The following is a 20,222-nucleotide window of genomic DNA, read 5'->3' as shown; positions in this document are numbered from 1 at the left end:
GAGGACAGTTCCAGTCGTTTGGCACGGCGAGTCCAGACCGCGCGGGGGTCCCGACCGCTTCCCGAACAGAGCACCAGCTGTGCTTCGACGTTATCCTGCATCTTCCCTCTCTCCCTCTTCCTCCAGCTTGCTATAGCTCCAGCTTCCCCTCTTCCCTGTCCTCTCCATCTCCCTCAGTTTCACTCCTATTTCTCCCCTATCCTCTCCTCTTGTCCTCTCCCAGAGTTTAGGCATTTTACATAATGACAGGCCGCAAGCCCCGCCGACAGAACAACAATCACAACCACCGTCGTCATCCCAGCCAAGGCATCGCCCAACCCTCCGACTACGACTCCGACTTTCACAACTATCTCTCTGATACCCAGCAACTGCAAGATCCCCAAGAACCGTCTATGCCTCCTCCGCTCCGCTCCAACGAGGAGCTGAACCTCTCCGTCCTGCGCCGCCATAACCCCTCCATCACCAACATTCTCTCTCTCGCCCAATACGCCGTCGTCTACATCTTCAGCCCAAGCTCCCGACAATGGGAAAAGAACGGCATTGAAGGCTCCCTATTCGTCTGCCAACTCACTCAAGGTCCCCTAGGCGAGGAGCGGTACAGTGTCTTTGTGCTCAACCGACGAGGTCTGAATAACTTCGATCTCCTCCTCACTGACGGCGAGAACGTCGAAATCACCGAAGACTACATCATCCTGAAATCGGACTACAGCCCAGAGACGGAAGGAGTAGGAGCCAACAACAGCAATGGTATCAATGGCGCAAACGGATCCACCAAGCCGGGTGCTAACGACGGCACCAATGTCCGCATCTACGGTCTCTGGATCTACTCGGAGCCTCCGCCTAACTCGACCGCCGAGACGCGCACCATCAACGCCCAAATGATTCGTGAATGCGCAACCCACGCCGGACAGAGTATGAAGCTCGCGCGCGAACGTTTTGATGCGGCGCAGCAGAACGGTCTGCATGTCGCTGCTGCTGTGGCGTCGGCGACTGCGCCTCCGCTGGAAGAGGTGCAGTCAAGTGTACCAATGGGTCGACAGATCTCGCTCAAGGATCTCTTTGGACAACAACGGACGCAGGACGATGAGTGGAGTGTCCGTGCACATCAGTTTGCGCCGAACGAGTGGCAGCAGCAGCAGCAGCAGCAGCAGCAGCAGCAGCACCCGCCGGCTGCGGCGATGCCTGGCGTAGGAGCAAATACGAATCCTCCTCCGCAGCAGGATGTTCTTGGGGATTTGTTCCGGAGGGCTGGACTAGCGTATCAGGGGGGTCAATAGCGCGACGCTACTTGCCGTTGTCTTTTGTTTCGCCTTCCAGATGTTAGACACGTTAGATACCCAAAATTCATCCTTCCGCTTAGTTGACAGTATGATAACAGTATACATATCCACAAACCCTCTAAACATCTACACTATCTCCCCAACACCAACAGACCAAGACCAACCACTACCTTCAACCATCAACCATCAATAATCAACAATGTCCATAACCATCCCCGCAACCTTCTCCGCCGTAACTTCACTATGACCTATACACGCATTCACCCAGATTAGCAACCTCGAACCCCAACAGCGGGAAGAATTGATAGTCGAATAGTATAGTAGTACTCACGTAAACAAAACGCATGCGGCAACCCATCCTCACAAACCACCATAGTCGGACCCTTCCCTCCCTTCCCTCCCACCATACTACTCTTAGCCTTAGCCTGGATAATCTCCTCCCTCGTCTTCTCCGCAACCCAATGATCATTCCGTCCGAAGTAGAAGAACATCCGAGAAGTTGAGCCGTTATTATCATCGTTATTCACCTTGTCGTCTGCATTTCCTCCGGAGGAGGAAGAAGAGGAAGAGGAAGCTATCCCCCAAACATCATCACTCCATTTATCCGTCGTGATGGTGCGCATTTCATCAGCGGCCATGTGTCTTTCCAAATCGAAACGTTAATGTATGCGATATTTTGATCATTGACACTTTTTTTTATAATATTTGTTGGGGGGTGGGGTGGTGTAACTTACAAAGCCTGCCTCACGCCTCTCTTACTCTTCAGGAAAGCGCAGGTAGTATCGACAGCCTGGGATGGCGGATCGGCCATGAATAGCTTGATTAGGGCACGGAGGGCGAAGTCAGGGAGGAAGGTGGTGAGGATGCGGGCGAAAATGGAGACGATTAGTGCGAGGTGGGGGATGAGTGATAAGAGGGCCTATATTATATTTTTTTTGTTTGGTAAGTATTGATTTTATCAAGGTGAGGGTTATGAAATGGGGAGGAGATGATGATGATGTACAGTCAACTTCTTTCCCGAGGGCGAACTGGCAATATCCATCACAGTTGGGAAGAGCATCACACCGCCGATGATGTCGAAGTCGGCACTAGTAGTATTAGTAGTGGTGGTATTGGCGTGCGCAGACGATTGGCGTTCACGATGGCGCCGGATCACTTCCATGGCGATGTAGGTGCCCACGGAATGGCCCATGATGATGACGCGGGGTCGCCTAACGGTACTAGATGGTTGCGTAGTAGTAGTGGCTTGCACGAAGGAGTCGAGCTTGTGCTGGATGAACTGGATCTGGTCTTCCACATTGTGGTAATGCGTGGGAAGGGGAGACTGAGGCTGGACTTCGAAGCCTGCTAGGCTGTGGCCGTGGATGTAGAATTGATGGTGGGTTTGCTTCTGTTTGCTGCTGCTGCTGCTGCTGAGGGATTGGAGTTTGTCGGATAGGAAGGTGAAGAAGGGGTAGTAATAGGAGATGAGACCTGGGTTTCCGGATATAAAATAGACTATAACTGGGGCTGGGGGTGGATTGGTAGGTAGCGTTGGTCGTGGCGGCGAGGTTGTGTGGAAGAAGCTGTCGGGGGTGACATGGGGTTGCATTGAAGGGGCCATGGCCTGTCTGCACGATGCGGGGGTGTAGCCTACTCTGTAGTTACTTGCGATTAGGGGAGAATAGTTGTAAGTAGATATTGAGTTGGCCGATCCAGGGTGGAAGGAAAGAGAGTTTCCCGGGTTAAAACACCCGGTGGATTCGGGACCCGCATGCCGATCATTCGTTCTATCCAGACGCCGTTCCATCCAGACGCACGGACAGTATCGCTACCCTACAACTGCTCAGCTAAATACAGTGGGCAGGTCGATTGCTTGCATCGAAGAGATCGGGTCAGATCAGACTGCGGCAACATAGGTATGTGCAAGTCGGTCTTCCTCGAGAATGCATTTCAGTGTCCTCCAGCTGGACTCTGCTCCTATCCAGGGCTCCTTGAACCCGGCTAAACGATGGAGACAACGGTGTGCTCGCGCCATTTCACGATCATCATTCATCCCAAATGCCAAGCTCAACTGATCACTATTACGCACGAAATAACAGTGTCCATGTAAAACGAGAACCCTGGTGGCCCTTGAATGGACGGCTGAAAGCGCCCCATCATATGCGTGAGAAGAATCGCAACAGCACCGGAAACTCCGGGACAAGCGAGCAGTACAAGAAAAAAGAAAAGAGGTGGCAGAGAATGCGAGTAGATGTACATCGTGCCCATCAGATAATTGGGCAAAGGTATAATCGGAACAGAAAAGATCTCGCCGCAGAGCTGAGTCCGTAATACATGATATCTAAAAGGAAAGATGAAAACAGCAAGGATGCAGAAGAAACAGCACAATGAGATCGATCGTACATTAAAATACGTCCGGCTCACAAGGGTAGGGGAAAAGAAAAACACATCACTTCATCTGGTATCTAGGAGGCTGTCGTAAAAACAAGCAAGGAAAGATCCTGTTACTCTGACGAAACGCAAACGATGCTTGCAGCAAATGTAAAAGACGGTTGCTTGACACAAGAGCCATCAAGGCATCAAACAAAGACGTGGTGGGTTCCATTTAGCCACCATCACCGCTGTGGTTGTCATCTCGATTTTCTTTCTCGTTGCTCGCATGGTCAGCTCCAGAATCGGTCGAGCCTGGGTCAGACGCCTTGATCGTGGCCGAGCTAAGGTTGATCGCGATTCTCTTCGGTGGTGCACTGCTGTTGAGGGTCCCCAGCGCTGCCCCCTTGTCGTTGGCGGGGAGCGAGCCAATCGACACACTTCGCTTCCTCCGCACCATTCCGGCAGTGCCGGGGCCGGCGCTGGTTGAACTTCTTCGTTTAGGCCCAGCTGTGAGCTTCATCAGCTCATCATCGTCTTCCTCCTCGCGCCGACGCTTTTCCGACAACCGTTCGGGTGGCGTTTGAGGCGTCGATACCGGAGTGGACGGTGAGTCTGCGGGTGAGCCGGCAGCAGGATCGTGTTCCGGGCCATCTTGCTGCGGTTGTTCCTGGTTCTGTGGCGCTTGTCCATCGCTGGGTTCTGGTTTTGTGTCCATCGCATCGTCTTCATCGTCATCATCCGGGTAATCGACGAGCGGTTTGACGATGGGCGACGCAGCGCCATTCTGCATTGGGGCAGCATCTGATGCGGTCTGCCTACTCTCCTGCTGCCACTGATATCCATGGTTAGCTGATTCCGAAAAGGGACCCTGCTGGACCAAGCGCCTTACCTCTTCATCATCAGAGGTGTTGAAATACTCCTCCTCGGCAGCATCCATCTCCCCGACACCTTGCCAACGCTGGCCGCCGGCTTGCATCCTTCGGGAAGGCATCGCCTCCTCATGCGACATGAGGGACGACTCCGGCTCAGCACCGTAGCCCTGCATTTGCTCGTAGCGTAGAATCAAGCTCTGGAAGGTGTCCACGTAGGTGATGTTTCTGATTTTTTCGCCATACTTCTCCACTACGTGGAGAACAAACGGTTTCATGTTCTCGCATCGGATCGCTTCGAATAGTTCGAGACAAGCCGAGTTTAGAAGGTTATCACGGGGCATGGTCTCATAAACAATGTCGAGGATGAGCCCAAAGATGTTATTATGGGTCATCAGAGCCTGGTAGAAAGTGTCTTGAAGACTAGTCAAAGCACGGAAAAATCTCAACGCAGCTGAGAACACGGCACTATTAGAACATTTCCCATGGCTGATGATCTGGTTACAGGGACAACTTACTCAGCTTGAGGTGCTTGTGGGGTACCGTGAGTAATTGAGCGATTCGAGGGGCAAGGGATTCGTTTTGAATGACATTCCGACTCCGGTATAAATGTTGGCGGACAAAAAAAGTTAAGATATCAACGAGATGGGAATACAGCGCCACATCCTGGAAGCTTAAGTTTCGAACTAAAAAAAGTTATAGTCAACGTCAGACACCTGGATGAAGAATTTTCTGCAAACATACGGTGGTCATTATGTTCGAGTCGTTTCAGCGGCCAGAATAGCCGCCTCGCGGATTCATCGAAATGGTTCTGAACAAAGGCATCAGAGAGGATATTCGGACGCGGTTTGTTGTAATTCTCAGGCCCCGCCCGGCCCATGGTATCCTGCAGAGGAATTTGGGGATCCAGTAGAACTTTAACGGCATCTGCGAGTTGGTTCTTGACCCCCAGGTCGGACTCGGCATGCAGCAAGTCAATCAACGTGTCGGTCAGGGGAGTCTTCTTCTCGTTGACGGCTTTCAGCATATACCCACGCATCATCACGGGGTCGTGGTCAAGAAGTGCCACTAGGATATCGATTCCAGTCGTACGCAGAGCCGGTTTGGGGTGTTTGATGGCGAAAGCAATGACGGCAAACAGGCCATGGTTGATAAAGTTCGCAAAGAGATTGGCACGCGCCGGCGCCTGCAAATTCTTTGCGATGACAGCGCATTGGTGGAGAAACTGGACTGCGTCCTCCTTGCGTTTGGTGTCCGCGCTTCTGGGGTCGAAGACTGAAAATAATTCCTTCAAAAAGGGTCCATTTGCCTGGATGTGGTTGACGATCTCGACCTGATTGAAGAAGATCAAGGAATTGAGAACGGAGAAAGTCGGGTCATCTAGAATGCGAGCCAAGACCACATCCTTGAGATACTGCAAGCGCCAAGTGTAGCTGATTTTGCGGCGAATTAAGGCATCCTTGATAGGTACGACTTCCTTGTAGCGCGACTTGTCTGCGAGGTATTGTCGGTGGTTCGCTTTGTGGTGTGGAAACTCGGGGTCGTCTGAAATCCGTCAGCAACACGGTCAGTCCGGAGGATACCAGTATACGCACATTCCAATGCTCCCACCACACCAAGGATGATAGGATCTGTAACTACTGTCTCGATGATGGTGTTGTCGTTGAGCAGGATGAGCGACTTCATGATATTGCACAGGCGATGTAGATCGGAGAGACTTTCGAGATCCTCGGCCATGGTGACTAACGGGATAAGCTTGGGGATATACTCTTCTCGGATGACGAATTTCGATAGCGCATCACGTCCGGCCTGGGTAATGCTAGCGGCCCTCATAACATGATCAATTTCGGGCAGGTTTCCGAGTTCGGGTGGAGGCAGCATGATCGACTGGTAGCTTTCTATCTCGTCTGACAGAGCATCTTCTGGAGCACCAGACGTGAAATTGGTCAGCAATGACAACCGGAAAAGCGATGAAAGCGAGCAATAGGCAAAGACAAACCTCCTGGTGCCAAGTTCAATAGATGCTGCTGTACGCTAGTCACAAAATTCCTATATCGCCGTCAGCGATGGATTGGATTCATTGCCGCAAAGCTCCTGGGATGGCATGTGCAAGTCTTACCAGATCACAGCGCACCCTTCCGCTTCCTGGAAACTCAGCGCCATGTCCGTCCCATTTGGCTCGGTCCATACTATTAACGTTTCTAGATCACGTCGCGGAAATGTCAGCTCGCATTCTGCGATCTCGCTCGCTGCGTGCGATGCAGCAAAAGGCGTAAGGGGCAGCGGACCTTGTTGTTTCTGATAGCCGTCATCCTTGGAGATTTTGGTCTCCAAGAGCACACGATTAGGCTCATCCTCCGACTCGACGAATATCCGCGGTTCATCCTGGGAACAGAGACGGGAGTGTTAGCAACAGCCAGCGGAATTGAGGCACGCGCGCCTGAGAGCCGCAATGTTTGCGCCCGAGGAGCGGCGACGGAGATCGCGCTGCGGCCAGACACATGGGCGGCGACCGGGACTCACATCGAGGATCTGCCCTGTACAAAAACCCGTCCCGCGATCAAACCAGTCATTATCTTTGAGTTCGTAAACTTTCACCCGCTTGCGATCGCTGGGTGGTTGCACCTCCAACGCCATGGTCCGGCAGAATGGCGAGGTGGCGTCTCGTCACTCCGGGACAACTCAGGAACGAGTGTGCACCGGCGCGAGGAGAGCCCCGAGAAGGCGGAATGATAAGACGGACCGCGGCTTGGTCCAGATTGGATGAGGGAGGAGGAGGGGGGGAAAGGTTAGGTTGGTTTGGTTTGGTTTCGGGGGCGGAAAGGGAAGGAAAGTGGGGAACAAAGGGAAAGGGTTAAAATTAAAAAAAGGAATAGAAGAAGGGAAGAAGAAGAAGAATGAAGGGAAGGGTGGAGGTAGAGGGGGGCGGGTGGTTGTTTGGAAGTTTGAAAGTTCGGAAGTTTGGTCGGAGGGAAGGGGAAGAAGAATGATGTAAAAGACTTGCGCAGAAGCTAAGTCAAAGATGACGAAGAGTCCCTACTTAGGAGGAGGGGGGAAAGAGGTTGGAAAGGATGGAAAAGAATGGGGGAACTGAACTGAGAATGGATGGGGCAAGGGTAAAAATAATAATAATAAAAATAAGAAATAAGTTCGGGTGATGTTGGGGTGTGCGAGGGAAAGCACAATGGATGGATGGATGGACGGATGAAGGTTGTGCTTTTTGGCTGCTTTTACTCTGCTTTCTGCTCTGCTCTGGCGCTGCTTTTGCGGATGAGAATGATGGATGATGATCCTGAACTTTGGGGTCGGGACCACCTGACGGCCTCGGCTGTGGTTGGCACTGTTGTCTCTATGCTATCTTTTTTGGCACTTTCGGTCTCTTATCCGTTCTTTGCGTCTGGTGCCGACGCGCTACAAGATTCCTCCAGCACACGCGACCGGAGATTAGGAAGCCACTGGGAGAAAGGATTTGGTTGCTTGCTTTGGACGCCGGGGACACCAAGCCAGCAGCGCTTTCGGAGAAATCGGACTTGAAACGATCTTCTTGCGAACAAGCTAGAGAGCTAGGCGTCTCGAGCTGATGTGACTCGGCAAAGAAAGGCGATCATGCTATTCAAAAGTTGTTCATAATAGTTAGTCACAGCCACTACTACTAACTTATAGTTTATAGTAGTTAAAAGATGTCCTGAAGAAAGGAGACGAGCCGAAGACGCGCGAGACGGGGATCTGCAGGGAAGCGACCGAAGGGAACCAGCGTCAACCAGGGGGGTCAACTGGTTACAAATGACGTGCTCCCGCCGTATACAGTACATATCTGGAGAGTATCTACGCGAGTGCTCACTATCCTACTATCTATTACTAGAGAATTTTAAATAGCCTTTCTATATGTCAGGTAAAGTTGGTTGGATTCCAGAAAGCTTAACAAATCTCAGAATGTTTCAGGGGTTGTAAAATGTCAGATCCACTCTATTCTGATAAATTTTGTACCCTACAAAGGGCTAATAATAATAATATGTTAAATCATAGACAATGACTGTACTCAGTATAGATACAAATCAGCCTATACACCGAGGGTCTCAACTCTCAAGTGATCCTCAGTAGCCATCGTTGTCATACCTCCCCCGGCCTTCGGAGCATGGAGTTTCTAATTATAATCCTTTTCCTCCCGAACCAAACAAAGTCTGGCCCAGTCGGTCTCCAGTCTCCACGTCCGACTCTTGTCTTTTTGCCTGGGCCCGTCCCACCGCCGATTGTAACTATGTAAAATCTCCATGCCTGGACAATAAATAACTAATGGGCATCACCAGTTCATGAAACATCACAATGCTTTTGTTCGTCTCCTCACACAACCCGCATAGTAGAATTCCTCAGCAACGCTTATGAGACCCCTCTCCGACATCAGAGTTCATGGAAACTAGTAATAATCACGAAACGTCAGAGCATCTCCATGTTGGGCATCGACCGAACCGTCCACTTCCAATCCTGCCTGATCTGTGCAACGATGCGCTCGTCACCTGCTTTGCAGTACCCGCTATTCCCGGGCGACAGCTATCTAGCATGCCTTGCTGATCCAGTGGAATTATTTATGATGTTACTATGTCCCCAGTTCCTGCTATCTCGAGAATTCCATGCGATGGCTAAGCATCGAGTCGTCACACATTAAGAGATGTGCGCAGGAGTGTGCTGATATCACTTCAGGCAAAGCTAATGCTTAGGGGTCTGCTTGAAAGCTACCCATGCCTATTTTTTACACAGCTTCTCTTCTCTTTGATTTTCCTCCATTCATTCCACTATCTCTTCTGTAAGTCTAGTAGGACGCACGTATCTTATAATACTCTATCCGTTTTGCAGCACTTTGCATGCATCGGCCATGCAAGAAGTGTATCGAAATGCTTCATTGGGAGAGATATCATAGGCCATGACCGATTGACCGCTATTTGTGGACTTTCTACACACTTGCTATGTGTACGCTGCTTCTTCTGTGGCGTTAGTTGGGGTTAAGGCAATTGGTGGTTGCCGATGCAATTACTTCTCCTGTCCTTGTACTTCGATCGGAATCATGATTGTCTACCCTTCATAGAGTCCTTTCGAACGAAATGCCCTAAATAGCCAATACCTGAATTATTGGGCGGATCGAACATCGCAGATGATTTTGCTTATGGTTAGCGCTCGCAACGATGATGCGCATAAAATGACTAGGCTATCGCAATGCAAGCTGTCAAAGTTGAAACTGCAATGGAACGAAATGGTCGGAGTGTCTCCACTTGGTTTTGATTCGAGCCCACATCGCGGATTTAGTGCCTACTTCAAGCTCGAGGGCTGCCCAGAATGGCCCAAAATCTGAACCAGCAGCATCCGAGAGAGCTTGGATGCGCAGCAGCTGCCCTTCTGGCTGGGGTGTGACTTGACTGGAACGGGCACTTTTCTAGAAGCCGCTTCCGCTTCTTTCTCTTTTAGGACATGTATCACCTGATCTTTTTCCTCTTTTAGTAAATTTGTGCCTTCACCAGGCGATAACTTCTAACCTCATTTCCATCGTGTATAGGCTTTGTCGGTCTATTATATCGATCCTAAAATGCTCTTGCTGTATATATATATTCCATTGAGCCTTCCTAGTAGTTATGATCTTTGCCTGGACCATCTTGCAGACCACCAAGTACATTAAGACATTAGGTGCTTATGGCATTGAGGTGAGCTGTCAATCTTCGGACCATTGAATACAACGCTTCGATTATCAAATACCGAGCCATCTGTGACCAACCTTGGCTCGCTCTCAATGGTATCACAATTTCACAGGGTATAGATAGCTGCAGCAGAGACCTGGCATATCATACTGCAAAAGGGATAGCGGCGAGATCCGATCCACGGTTGTCTTACCTAAGGAATGTTCCCCGCCTTGACCTCGGCTTTAGCCTTGACGTTGGATCGATCTACTTCCAGCTTCAACAGTATCTTCCTACCTGGCACCTACATCCTGATACCTCTTCGCTTCTCTCGGGTTGTCATCAGATTGGCCATCGCCATAGACGAGCGACTTCTGGGGGCTTTGCGCTCGTCTTGGTTATAAAGTCACCCAGTCGTTCCTAGAACCATATCAGTCTCAAGTTTGTCCGGCTCAAAAACTCAAATTCTTGTATCTCTTATCAGAGATGTCCGATACCAGGGCTGCTCGGCTTGCCGCTCAGAGATCCTCTCCACCACCCGCTAATTATATACCTGTAGCTCAATCCCCCGAGCAGGTTGATCCAATATTAGAGGCTTCTCCGAGTGCCGACTACCTATCTGAAGTGCCTGTCACGCATGTCGAGAAACAAGACAATGTCCTTGCTTACCTTGCCACGAAAGAATTCTACATTACCCTTTTCCTTGGGTAAGTGCTACAGTTAAGATGCTTGAAGCACCAAGGTGTGGCCGATGGTTAACTTGTCACACAGACAGGTTCTGGCTATTACCAACACTGCCTGTAGCACTTTTAGTACACTACTAGTCAGCGAGGGAACCTCAATTCCGGCTTTTCAGACATTCTTCAACTACTTTTTGCTCAACGCTATCTTTACCCCATATACCATATACCGTTATGGTCTGAATGGCTGGATACGAATGGTCCTCCAGCACGGTTGGAAATGTAAGTCTCACTGTATACGTAAATACCCTACACTTCCCCCCAAGGTCTCTCTAATTGCGGGGCTTGAATAGATATCTTTTTGGCCTTCTGCGACGTGGAAGGTAACTATTTCATTGTGCTGGCCTATCGCTATACGACTATGCTGAGTGCCCAGCTGATAAATTTCTGGGCTATTGCGGTCGTGGTCTTCGTGTCCTTCACGATCTTGCGCGTGCGTTACCATATCACCCAGGTGCTAGGTATCCTGATCTGTATTGGCGGCATGGGCGTCCTGATTGCTTCGGACCGCATCACTGGTGCCGATGAGGGGGGTTATTCGCGCGGGGACCTGATCAAGGGCGACCTCTTCGCGCTCCTGGGTGCGACATTCTACGGACTTGCCAACACGGGTGAGGAGTTTTTCGTCAGTACAGCCCCGGTGTACGAAGTCCTAGGTCAAATGGCCATGTACGGCATGGTCATAAATGGCATCCAGGCCGGCATTTTTGACCGCAGCTCGTTCCAAAATGCGACCTGGAACAGCCAGGTTGGTATCTACTTGACAGGATATACGCTGTGTCTGGCTTCTTTCTATTGTATGGTACCGCTGCTGTTCCGGCTGTCATCGGCGGCATTTTTCAACATCTCAATGCTGACGATGAACTTCTGGGGTGTTCTCATCGGGGTGGGGGTGTTTCACTACACAATCCACTGGATGTACCCGATTGCTTTCGGCCTCATCATCCTCGGGCAGCTCATATACTACTTGGGGCGGCGCGTGCTGGGAGAGGCGCGCAAACCCTGGCTGGGACGGAATCAGGAACGAGGCGTGTCGGGACTGTTTACAGCACGCAGAGAGATGGAGGCTGCTGCTGAGCGGAGTCGTAGCGATTCTATATCTACGACTTGTTCTGAGCGAGACCCTATGCTACCTGCCAGTGTGACAGACCTTTAGGTTAGAAGAATTGGTTAGACGACGACATGATAATGAAGAGCGCTTGCATACAATCATGTTTGGACTACGACATCATATAGTAGGGGACTAGCATGGGGACTAGCATTGGTATATTACACACTTTTCTTTTCTTGTTTCCGACTACTGAACAATGACAACAGTCAGTAGAGTAGTACCATCAGACACAGTAAAGACCTGATGTACGCTAACATGTTAGTAGTAACTTGTGGCATCCAAATCACCAACTAGTATGTATTTCCATATCATCCCAACACTCAACTCACCCACACCCGCATAGCTTTCCCCTTCCCTTCCCTTCCCAATACTTAGAAAATAACAACCACTAGATACTTCACCGAACCATCACAAACAATAAGCAGTATCTCAAATCCCGTCCTTAGCTCCTATATCCGTCGTCATCCACCCATGCCGATTAAGAATTGAATCTCCAACCCCGAAAATCTTCGGACTTCCCGAGTCAGCCTCCGAAGCAGCAACCAAACTCTATATAAATCACTTGTAGTAACTTACCACCACCACCACCACCACCACCAACGCCAATCCAACCCAATCCAATCCTAATTAATTCACTACAACCAACCTACTACTACTTACTACCCACCCACCTCAATAAATATGTCTTCTACAACTCCCACACCCAAACCCAAACCCATAACCTTCCCCTCCGCAACACACACCCTCTCCGCGCACCTCTACCACCACCACCATCCCCCAACCAACCCCTCCACTCCACTCTCACCCCCGCCATAATCCTCTCCCACCCCATGACCGGCGTGAAGGAACAAACCACCACCCACTACGCCCAGCACCTCCACGCCGCAGGCTTCACAACCCTCACCTTCGACGCGGCCTACCAAGGCTCTAGCACCGGCAACCCCCGAGGCCTCGAAGACCCCTTCCAGCGCGTCGAGGACATCAAATCCGCAGTGACATATCTCTCGACCTCTGTTCCGGGGGTTAGATAGCACGCGGATCGGCGTGCTGGGGATCTGCGCGTCGGGCGGGTACGCCTGTTTCGCTGCGGCGAGTGACTTGCGGATTAAGGCGGTGGCGACGGTGTCGGCGGTTTGTGTGGGGGGGATGTGTAGGTGTGGTGGGGTGGGGAGGGAATTAAGGGAGGATGCTGGGGGGGTGGTAATTGGGGGGGTTTTGGGGGGTGCAGCTGGGGAGAGGAATAGAATTGGGAATGGGGATGGGGATGGGGAAGAGGCACCGAAGATGTTTGATGCGGAGAAGGTGTTGGAGATGGTGCAGGAGGGAGGAGGAGAAGGAGGAGGAGGGGATAATGTGGATTCGTTTTTCAAAGCAGCGGCGGAGTATTATGCAACGGAGAGGGAGAGACATGAACGGTCGACGCAGAGGGTGCCCCTGCAGAGTTGTGATCGGATGGTGGTGTATGATTCGTTTGCATTTATGAGGTTGATTGCGCCGAGGCCGGTGTTGATGATTGCTGGGGAGGAGGCGGAGACGTTGCATTATAGTGAGGAGGCGGTGCGGTTGGCGAGGGAGCCGAAGGAGTTGTTGGTTGTGTCTGGGATGGGGCATTTTGATTTGTATGATCGGTTGGAGGTGTCGGGGCCGAAGCTGGTGAGGTTTTTTAGGGAGGCTTTGGCTTGATACCTAGTGCTGTGCTGTGCTGTGCTGTGCTGTGTGTTATACGGGAGGATATGGAGGATGGGATGATGAGAAGGAAAATGGCAAATAGTATATGACCATTGATAAGAAAAAAACATGAGATCAGACTCCGTTAACTCTTTGATGTTTTGCCTGCATCCCCAAATATTCCTTTTTTTTTTGCCAATGTCCCCAAAACACATGAAACGCATTAAGACACAAAATCAATCAGCCTTTTCCATACCCAAACTAAAAAGCCCAGTTGCTGAACTAAAACCCGCATGTTTCGGCCGAACTCGCAACCAGACCCGAATGATGATAGAATAACACCTGAACCCCCCGTGAATGAGTGGGAAACAAGAGCCCGAGACGTACACTCCTCCCTGAAGGTAAATACAAACCCCAACCTGGCAGGTCGTGGCTGGTCATGACGAAAGGAAAAAAAAAAAAAAAAAAAAAAAAGCAGAGTGGAAAGGATGCAGGACCAATGGAAAATCAAAAAAGATAAATAAAAAAACCAAAACCACAGCGTCAAACCATCAATGCAAGCACAAAAAAAGCACACCAAATGGGGAATACCGACTCCAGAAACCAACAGGCCAACCAAGTCCCCTAGTCAGTAAACCAGCCATGTACCAAATTAACAGTCCACATGTGACGGAGCGCTAGACAAAATCAAAAGACGTACTCTTGCACCACCACCTCTTCCGAATATGTACCATGCTCTTTTCCCAATAGTATCAAAACGAAACCCCTCTCTTTAAAACGCCACTGCACAGAAGCGAACACAAGCCGAACATATAATGCGTGATGTTAGTTATCCGCCCTTTACTCTTCAACCCCAGACCGACGCCTGAACTCCGAGACCGTTCTTAGTACCCCAGACACCGCTGCCGTTGCCCCAGCCAAGGCCGACTCCACCGGATGTATCCTTGACACCAGCGGTCGCAGCCGCAGCACTGGGTGCGGTCGACACGGAGGGAACAGACCGATCCGAGGCGCCATCGCCCGGAGTGAAACCGAATCCCAAGGGAGAAGGCAGAGGAGTCGTGGAGCGCTTGTTCAGCGCTGGGTTGGAGACCTGTCCCGCATGAGGCTGGGGCAGAGGACGGGTTCCGATGGGGCCAACGGAGCCAATCGGCCCAGCCATGGACTTGGAAGGAGCTTGTCTCGAGGAAGGAGAATCAGCACCGCCGGGAGACGAAGTCGAAGTTACAGGCTGGTCGGCACCGTCGTATTTGCCAAAAACAGGGTTGATGGCAGAGCTGGGGGAGGAGGTGCTGTTGGCACGAGAAGGCGACTGCAAGGAGGCAGCGCCGGCGGCAGCCTGACCGATACTGTCTGCGCCACCCTGAACGGGGGTTTGTGCGAGACCGAACGGATCAACGTTGCGGGGAGAGGCACCACGGACGCCGGTCGAGGAAGTCGGCGTGCCACCTGCCTGGCTTTCGGAACGTGTACCGTCGTCGGCGAGACCGGCGGGAGGGAAGAAGGCAGGGCTGTCGTTGCCGTATAAAGCCCTATGCTGACGAGCGAGTAGTTCCCGGCGGCTTTCTTCGCTCATGGCGGCCGGGCTGAGGGAGCGATCGGACTTGTTTCCAGACATTTCGGCAAGCAGGCCTTTGAGAAGAAGAAAAGAATTAAAACCATGTTCGAAGCGGGAGCCATGTCCCAACGTAATATACAAGCCAACAAATACACATGGGCCAAGAAGTATGTATGGGGAATATTGGGGAAGAAAGATGCAAGTGCAGAAAAAGGCTCCAAAGACAGATGCTACCACGTACTTCGGTTGTACTGTTGCTCCTGGTGATAGTTGCGGAGCTCCCTCTCACGCTGTGCTGCCATCCGACGCTTCGCTTGCATCATTTGCTCTACTTCATTGGGGCGACCCTGGAAACGCTGAGAGGCATAGAAGCCCTGGACATTGGGACTGGGATGCATCCGGGAATCGAACTCGCTGATCGAGTGATGACGCTGGCTCATGGAGTTGACCATGCGGGGATCTGCTACTGAAGTTCAGAACGTGTCGAATGTAATCAAGTAATCTCGCAATATCATACCGTAGTCGGGGTAGGGACGGCCCATCATCATGGGCATAGAATCCCTCCGGGGTGCAGCCCACAGCTTTCCACTCTTGACGAGGTTATCGATAGCACGGTCGACCTCTGATGGATGTTAGCATCCAACCCAATCGTTCATTTCACGTTTGTCACAGAACGAAACAGGCCACAAATTCCGGCACGGCTAACAGTGTATATGCTTGCGCGCTACTGGACGGTCGTGGCACCAGACAAGGGCGAAATAAGGCAGGGGACGGCTATTCGTACCATCAAACTGAGAAGAAAACGCCGGGATTTCGTCACGCTGGGAAACGGAACTCGATCCTGTAAGGAAGAATTGTCGTAAGTATTGAGAACAGTGATGCACGCAGTTGGAATGGGTGTGTTGCAATCCATACCTGACCGTGATGGGGGAGCAGGTTGCTCCCAAGAGGCCTGGCGCGCGGCCGGTGCCTGCCAACCCTGAGGCTCGTAGTATGACATGTTTACCGGAGGAGAACGTGATACGATGACGGACGGAGTCAAGCTTTGATGCGATGGGGATGGATCCGCTCGAAGGCAATCGAGAGAGGCCTGTCTGGATATGACGGGTGAGTAAATGTTTTGGGTGCGACAACAAATCTGAACGGCATTGACAAAAAAGCAAGATGCGACTAGAGCGAGGTTGGAGGCCGAAAATAAAACGGGCCAGGTGGCCGAGTCAGCGCACAGGAGTGACAAAATGGCGGATGGCGACCAGCGATGACATCGATCGGACTTATTATTAGATCTCCCAATTTGACTCCTTAGGTATCGAACTTTTTTTCCTCCCTGCCTTCGATCTTATCCCCTTTCCTTCCGGGCTCTTCACATGACAGGAATGAGGTGCGGACGCAACGAACTTTAATTGATGCAAGACACCAACTTCGATTTAAAAGCCAAGCAGATGCAGAGAGATATAATGGATGAGTTGTGAATTTGCGTTCCTCCAGAAATCATGGAGGTGATGTCTCATGGTCGAGTTGGGCCCAAAGAAAAAAAAAATAAAAAAATAACAATGGTACGGGACGGTAAGATTCACAGAAAATTGTAGACTTACCAAAGCAAATGGGTGTTCTCCTGGAGCAGAAAAATTCCGGACGGTTCTACCACGAGCGAACGAGGCAGAACAGGGACGAGACGAACGGCTTCTCACCCTTTGGAGGCACGACAGACAGTTAAAAAGTCTGGCGTGAGGGATTTAAAAAGGGTTCGGAGAAGGCGTGGGGGTGGGTGCGGGAAATAAGACAGGGAAGGGGGAGAGGGAGGGAAGAAGAATGGCGAGGAAGAGAGAGAGAGGGAGAGAGTGAGTGAGTAAGAGGGAGGAGGGAGAGGAGAAAGGCGTCGGGTAGCAGAGGTGCAACGTCCAGGGAGATTGAGGAGGACCGGGGGTGGAAGAGGGGAGGACCAAGAAAAGAAGAGGAGCGAGTAAGAGGGTGCGAGAGAGAGAGAGAGGGGGCAAGGGAAGGGAAGCGAGATGCGTGGATATTATGATTTTTTCTGGCCCGGGGATTAGAAACGCAGATTCAGAGGGAGAGAGAGACAGCCAGCCAAAAAAGCTGCTAGGTAATAATAATGGAAACCATTTATCACTCCTAACCAACTCACTAGAAAACTAATCACTAATCAATCAATCAATCAATCCATCCGCAGACTTCCATTCGGAATGGACACCACCACCACCACCATCACCATCACTAGATAGAAACTCCGTACTAGATCCTATCTATCTATTAATCTACGTATCCTCCCCCATCGACCAGAGGCCAGAAATTAGATGGCGGTCGTGGGACGGAGTCCAAAAAGGAAATTAACAAAAAGAAACCTTACGGTGGAAAGGTGTGAGATAATAAAAAATAAAATTAAAAAAATTCGAATCGAGTTCTCCGTCCTCTCCACCTTGGGAGAAAAAGCGCACACCACCACAAGCTCATGCTAGTATTTCCCAAGTAGTCCACCCGCACACGCACACACAACCCGTCAGTCTCCAGCCTGTTTAGGAAAGGTTCAAAAAAAAAAAAAGGGTGGGCATCGGACGGATTTGCATTGTTCTGGTTGGCAATGAAGATTCGGCTTGTTGAATCGCTAGTCGACCGAGGGTCCTCCTCTTATTCTCTTTGCTTTTTCTTGGGTTTATTCCCCTCCCCCCTCATAAAATTAAAATCTTACCTTTCAATTTGTTTGACTGCTTCATAGATGGTAGTTGAATTGCAGGCAAAATAAGTGAAGATTAAACGGTCCTTGTTTTACGCCTCTTTTATTTACCGTCCACTACTTTGGCTATCAATGGAAATCATTTGTTCTTCAAATGACAGGTATGAATCCATGTGGTATTGTTTCCTCGAGTCCCACTTGTATTGGCAATGTACTTCCAGTAACTGTTACTGGATATTACATTCATGATACCCGTTCGTCCTCGCAGGTGACTTGCTGACAGCATCAAAACTGATGGCAATTTAAATGTCTTCTGTAGCGAACATCTGTTCATTTGTAGTATGATTTAGTCCAACTAATATATCTTTCCTCGACTGCTCAATACACAAAGTAAAGTCCGTGAACTAGTTGCACCACCGCGGACTTTTTAACATTTAGATATGGAGTCCCCCTCACGTAGGAACCGGAAGCCGGAAATTTCGTGCACTGGGCAAGGACCTTGTATTCCTATGCTTCTATTAGCGTCGGCCCGTCAACCTTTTATTTTTCTCAAAGAATTGTCCCACCCGCCTTGGAATGTTATTTACAGTTGTCATCATTTGATGACTACCTTGGTGAGTAGTTAGATAGTACTTAGTTAGGTGCAGACTGACCATGGAAAGAGAAAGAGGCTCTCGACTATCTTCTAGACCTCAGAAAGTTCCTCGGTGTCTTCACCGTATGTCTTGTCTCTCCCTATTTGTTCTGATCCAAGCACTTACCCAGATATCAGGATATTTGGAAAGGTACAATTTATACAGAAGTAGCCTATCAGTCATTCATCCCCTTTTCTGAAGTTGTGTCTTTATCTACCCCGACCAGGGACATGGGATATGTATCGTACCACTATTGTCCTGCAAGGAAACAATACATGTACGACACTGGTACGGGTTTCGAAATGGTATTATATCCCACTAATCAAGTAATAAGTTGAAACTACCATGACTTGATGATCAGATCCAAACTACACTTTAAATCTCATATGATGGCATTGGTCTGGAAGAGATCATGAAAAGCTTCCTACAGAACGAAGACATTGGAACCAAACGGAATTTGAACAGAGTCGGCAGTCATTGGTCCTCGTGGGGATAAATTTGGAACTTGGTATGCTCCTAATCAATCCCAAAGGGGGCTAGCGTGCGGTGGTCGGCCACACTCCTTGCGGGTACACCATCTCCATCTCACCTCCATCGGTCCCCCGAGTCAGATTTGTCTTGAAAATCCACCCCGGGAATTAGCATCTCATTCCACATCCCTAACTATATACAAACTGTGTATCTTTTTTTCACGGTTGTTGCAATAATTCTTCCACGGCTGGGCTTGAAAGTGATCTCCAACAAGGTGTCTCTGTCTCAAAATCACACATCATGTGATCATAGTAATCCTGTTCGGGCTCTCCTTGACAGCAGCTGCATCACAAGGTCGGCGAGGTTCTTACCTACTAACTAGTCTAGTCTTGCTTGTCTCCAATAAGAAGTGGTGGGAAGTCCGGCATCTGTCACGGTTCAACCTTACGTCTTTAGTAATGTTGGATAAATACTCCGTATCGCCTGGGCGCGCAATCCAGGAGGTCTCTGGTGGTGGGGCATGGCCAGTTCAACACGGATAACACTCGGACCGCCGCCCCCCCCCTGGCTCGCTCCGAGTAGGAAGTAGGAACATACCCAAATCACAAGATGGGTTGGTCCGTCGTCATCATGCTGCCAGTGGCTTGGATCAGCATGTCATCCATCATCCACCATCTAACATATCGGGGAAACATTGGGATAGAAATGGATCTTTCCCAGTGGCGATAATCCTGGCAAAGAAATGTCAACCCAACTTACTACTTCAAGGGTCTTCACGGCGTTTTGATCGGCCGACATCGGATGGGGGGGACTCTAATTGACTCGACGATTGACCGTTGGAAAAAAACTTGTCCTACCCAGTACTAGTATGATTGTGCCAAGAGATGTGCACTCAACCTGCACGTCTACTATCTACATCATAGAGCATACTGTGTTTCGCTCAGCTGCTGCGCGCCTCTGCAGAAATATGACCTCTGTGGCTGGCCGTGCTGGCTTTCGTGCATGCTAGTTCTCGCTACTCAACCCGAGTCAATAGCTTCTACGCCACTCTGGGGTCCTGGGTCTTCTTATCCATTTTCGGCCAGCAGACGACCCCGTCCAAATTTATCAAGCTCTTCTCCCGAATGATTGGATTCGGGATATCCCCAGCTAGGAGATTCCCGATACTGAGTATCACGTACTC

The 20,222-nt window shown here is 50.3% G+C and overlaps 6 protein-coding genes across 6 annotated transcripts; 3 read left to right on the top strand and 3 right to left on the bottom strand.

Moving 5' to 3' along the window:
* The first annotated feature begins 134 nt into the window (after positions 1 to 134).
* Positions 135 to 1,321, top strand: BO83DRAFT_379758 (Dcp1 family protein). The gene has a single exon (XM_025531581.1). It carries the CDS (start codon positions 243 to 245, stop codon positions 1,275 to 1,277), a length of 1,035 nt encoding a protein of 344 aa, XP_025386315.1. The 5' UTR covers positions 135 to 242; the 3' UTR covers positions 1,278 to 1,321.
* Positions 1,282 to 2,950, bottom strand: BO83DRAFT_409373 (bifunctional triacylglycerol lipase/ester hydrolase). The gene is made up of 4 exons (XM_025534127.1): positions 2,284 to 2,950; positions 2,015 to 2,199; positions 1,612 to 1,922; positions 1,282 to 1,528 (listed from the first exon to the last, which is right to left on the bottom strand). Exons 1-4 carry the CDS (start codon positions 2,881 to 2,883, stop codon positions 1,467 to 1,469), a joined length of 1,158 nt encoding a protein of 385 aa, XP_025386314.1. The 5' UTR covers positions 2,884 to 2,950; the 3' UTR covers positions 1,282 to 1,466.
* Positions 2,951 to 3,730: 780 nt separating this feature from the next.
* Positions 3,731 to 7,340, bottom strand: BO83DRAFT_66376 (SMEK family protein). Its single transcript, XM_025537521.1, has 9 exons — positions 7,028 to 7,340; positions 6,793 to 6,889; positions 6,624 to 6,705; positions 6,504 to 6,553; positions 6,100 to 6,426; positions 5,249 to 6,049; positions 5,023 to 5,190; positions 4,525 to 4,958; positions 3,731 to 4,467 (listed from the first exon to the last, which is right to left on the bottom strand). Exons 1-9 carry the CDS (start codon positions 7,139 to 7,141, stop codon positions 3,868 to 3,870), a joined length of 2,673 nt encoding a protein of 890 aa, XP_025386313.1. The 5' UTR covers positions 7,142 to 7,340; the 3' UTR covers positions 3,731 to 3,867.
* A 3,313-nt stretch (positions 7,341 to 10,653) lies between these two features.
* BO83DRAFT_438675 (DUF914 domain membrane protein) lies at positions 10,654 to 12,173 on the top strand (the record flags this gene model as incomplete). The annotated part of the gene is made up of 3 exons (XM_025536115.1): positions 10,654 to 10,874; positions 10,939 to 11,129; positions 11,201 to 12,173. 3 exons carry the CDS (start codon positions 10,654 to 10,656, stop codon positions 12,061 to 12,063), a joined length of 1,275 nt encoding a protein of 424 aa, XP_025386312.1. The 3' UTR covers positions 12,064 to 12,173.
* Positions 12,174 to 12,848: 675 nt separating this feature from the next.
* On the top strand, positions 12,849 to 13,701 carry BO83DRAFT_438674 (alpha/beta hydrolase; the record flags this gene model as incomplete). Its single annotated transcript, XM_025536114.1, has 2 exons — positions 12,849 to 13,040; positions 13,321 to 13,701. 2 exons carry the CDS (start codon positions 12,849 to 12,851, stop codon positions 13,699 to 13,701), a joined length of 573 nt encoding a protein of 190 aa, XP_025386311.1.
* An 832-nt stretch (positions 13,702 to 14,533) lies between these two features.
* On the bottom strand, positions 14,534 to 16,244 carry BO83DRAFT_316808 (uncharacterized protein; the record flags this gene model as incomplete). Its single annotated transcript, XM_025527681.1, has 5 exons — positions 14,534 to 15,318; positions 15,486 to 15,707; positions 15,762 to 15,866; positions 16,029 to 16,085; positions 16,160 to 16,244. 5 exons carry the CDS (start codon positions 16,242 to 16,244, stop codon positions 14,534 to 14,536), a joined length of 1,254 nt encoding a protein of 417 aa, XP_025386310.1.
* Positions 16,245 to 20,222: the final 3,978 nt, after the last annotated feature.

This window comes from Aspergillus eucalypticola (assembly GCF_003184535.1).
Source record: "Aspergillus eucalypticola CBS 122712 chromosome Unknown BO83scaffold_18, whole genome shotgun sequence".
Classification (NCBI taxonomy): domain Eukaryota; kingdom Fungi; phylum Ascomycota; class Eurotiomycetes; order Eurotiales; family Aspergillaceae; genus Aspergillus; species Aspergillus eucalypticola.
This window is presented reverse-complemented; position numbering and strand designations above follow the sequence as displayed.

Coding starts and splice junctions, on each gene's coding strand:
- BO83DRAFT_379758 (XM_025531581.1), top strand. CDS start 243: ATGACAGGCCGCAAGCCCCGCCGACAGAACAACAATCACAACCACCGT.
- BO83DRAFT_409373 (XM_025534127.1), bottom strand. CDS start 2,883: ATGGCCCCTTCAATGCAACCCCATGTCACCCCCGACAGCTTCTTCCAC. Junction 1,923..2,014: donor AGAGGCGTGAGGCAGGCTTT/GTAAGTTACACC, acceptor CGATTTGGAAAG/ACACATGGCCGCTGATGAAA. Junction 1,529..1,611: donor GCCGCATGCGTTTTGTTTAC/GTGAGTACTACT, acceptor ATGCGTGTATAG/GTCATAGTGAAGTTACGGCG.
- BO83DRAFT_66376 (XM_025537521.1), bottom strand. CDS start 7,141: ATGGCGTTGGAGGTGCAACCACCCAGCGATCGCAAGCGGGTGAAAGTT. Junction 6,554..6,623: donor GAAGGGTGCGCTGTGATCTG/GTAAGACTTGCA, acceptor ACGGCGATATAG/GAATTTTGTGACTAGCGTAC. Junction 4,959..5,022: donor CCACAAGCACCTCAAGCTGA/GTAAGTTGTCCC, acceptor CCGTGTTCTCAG/CTGCGTTGAGATTTTTCCGT.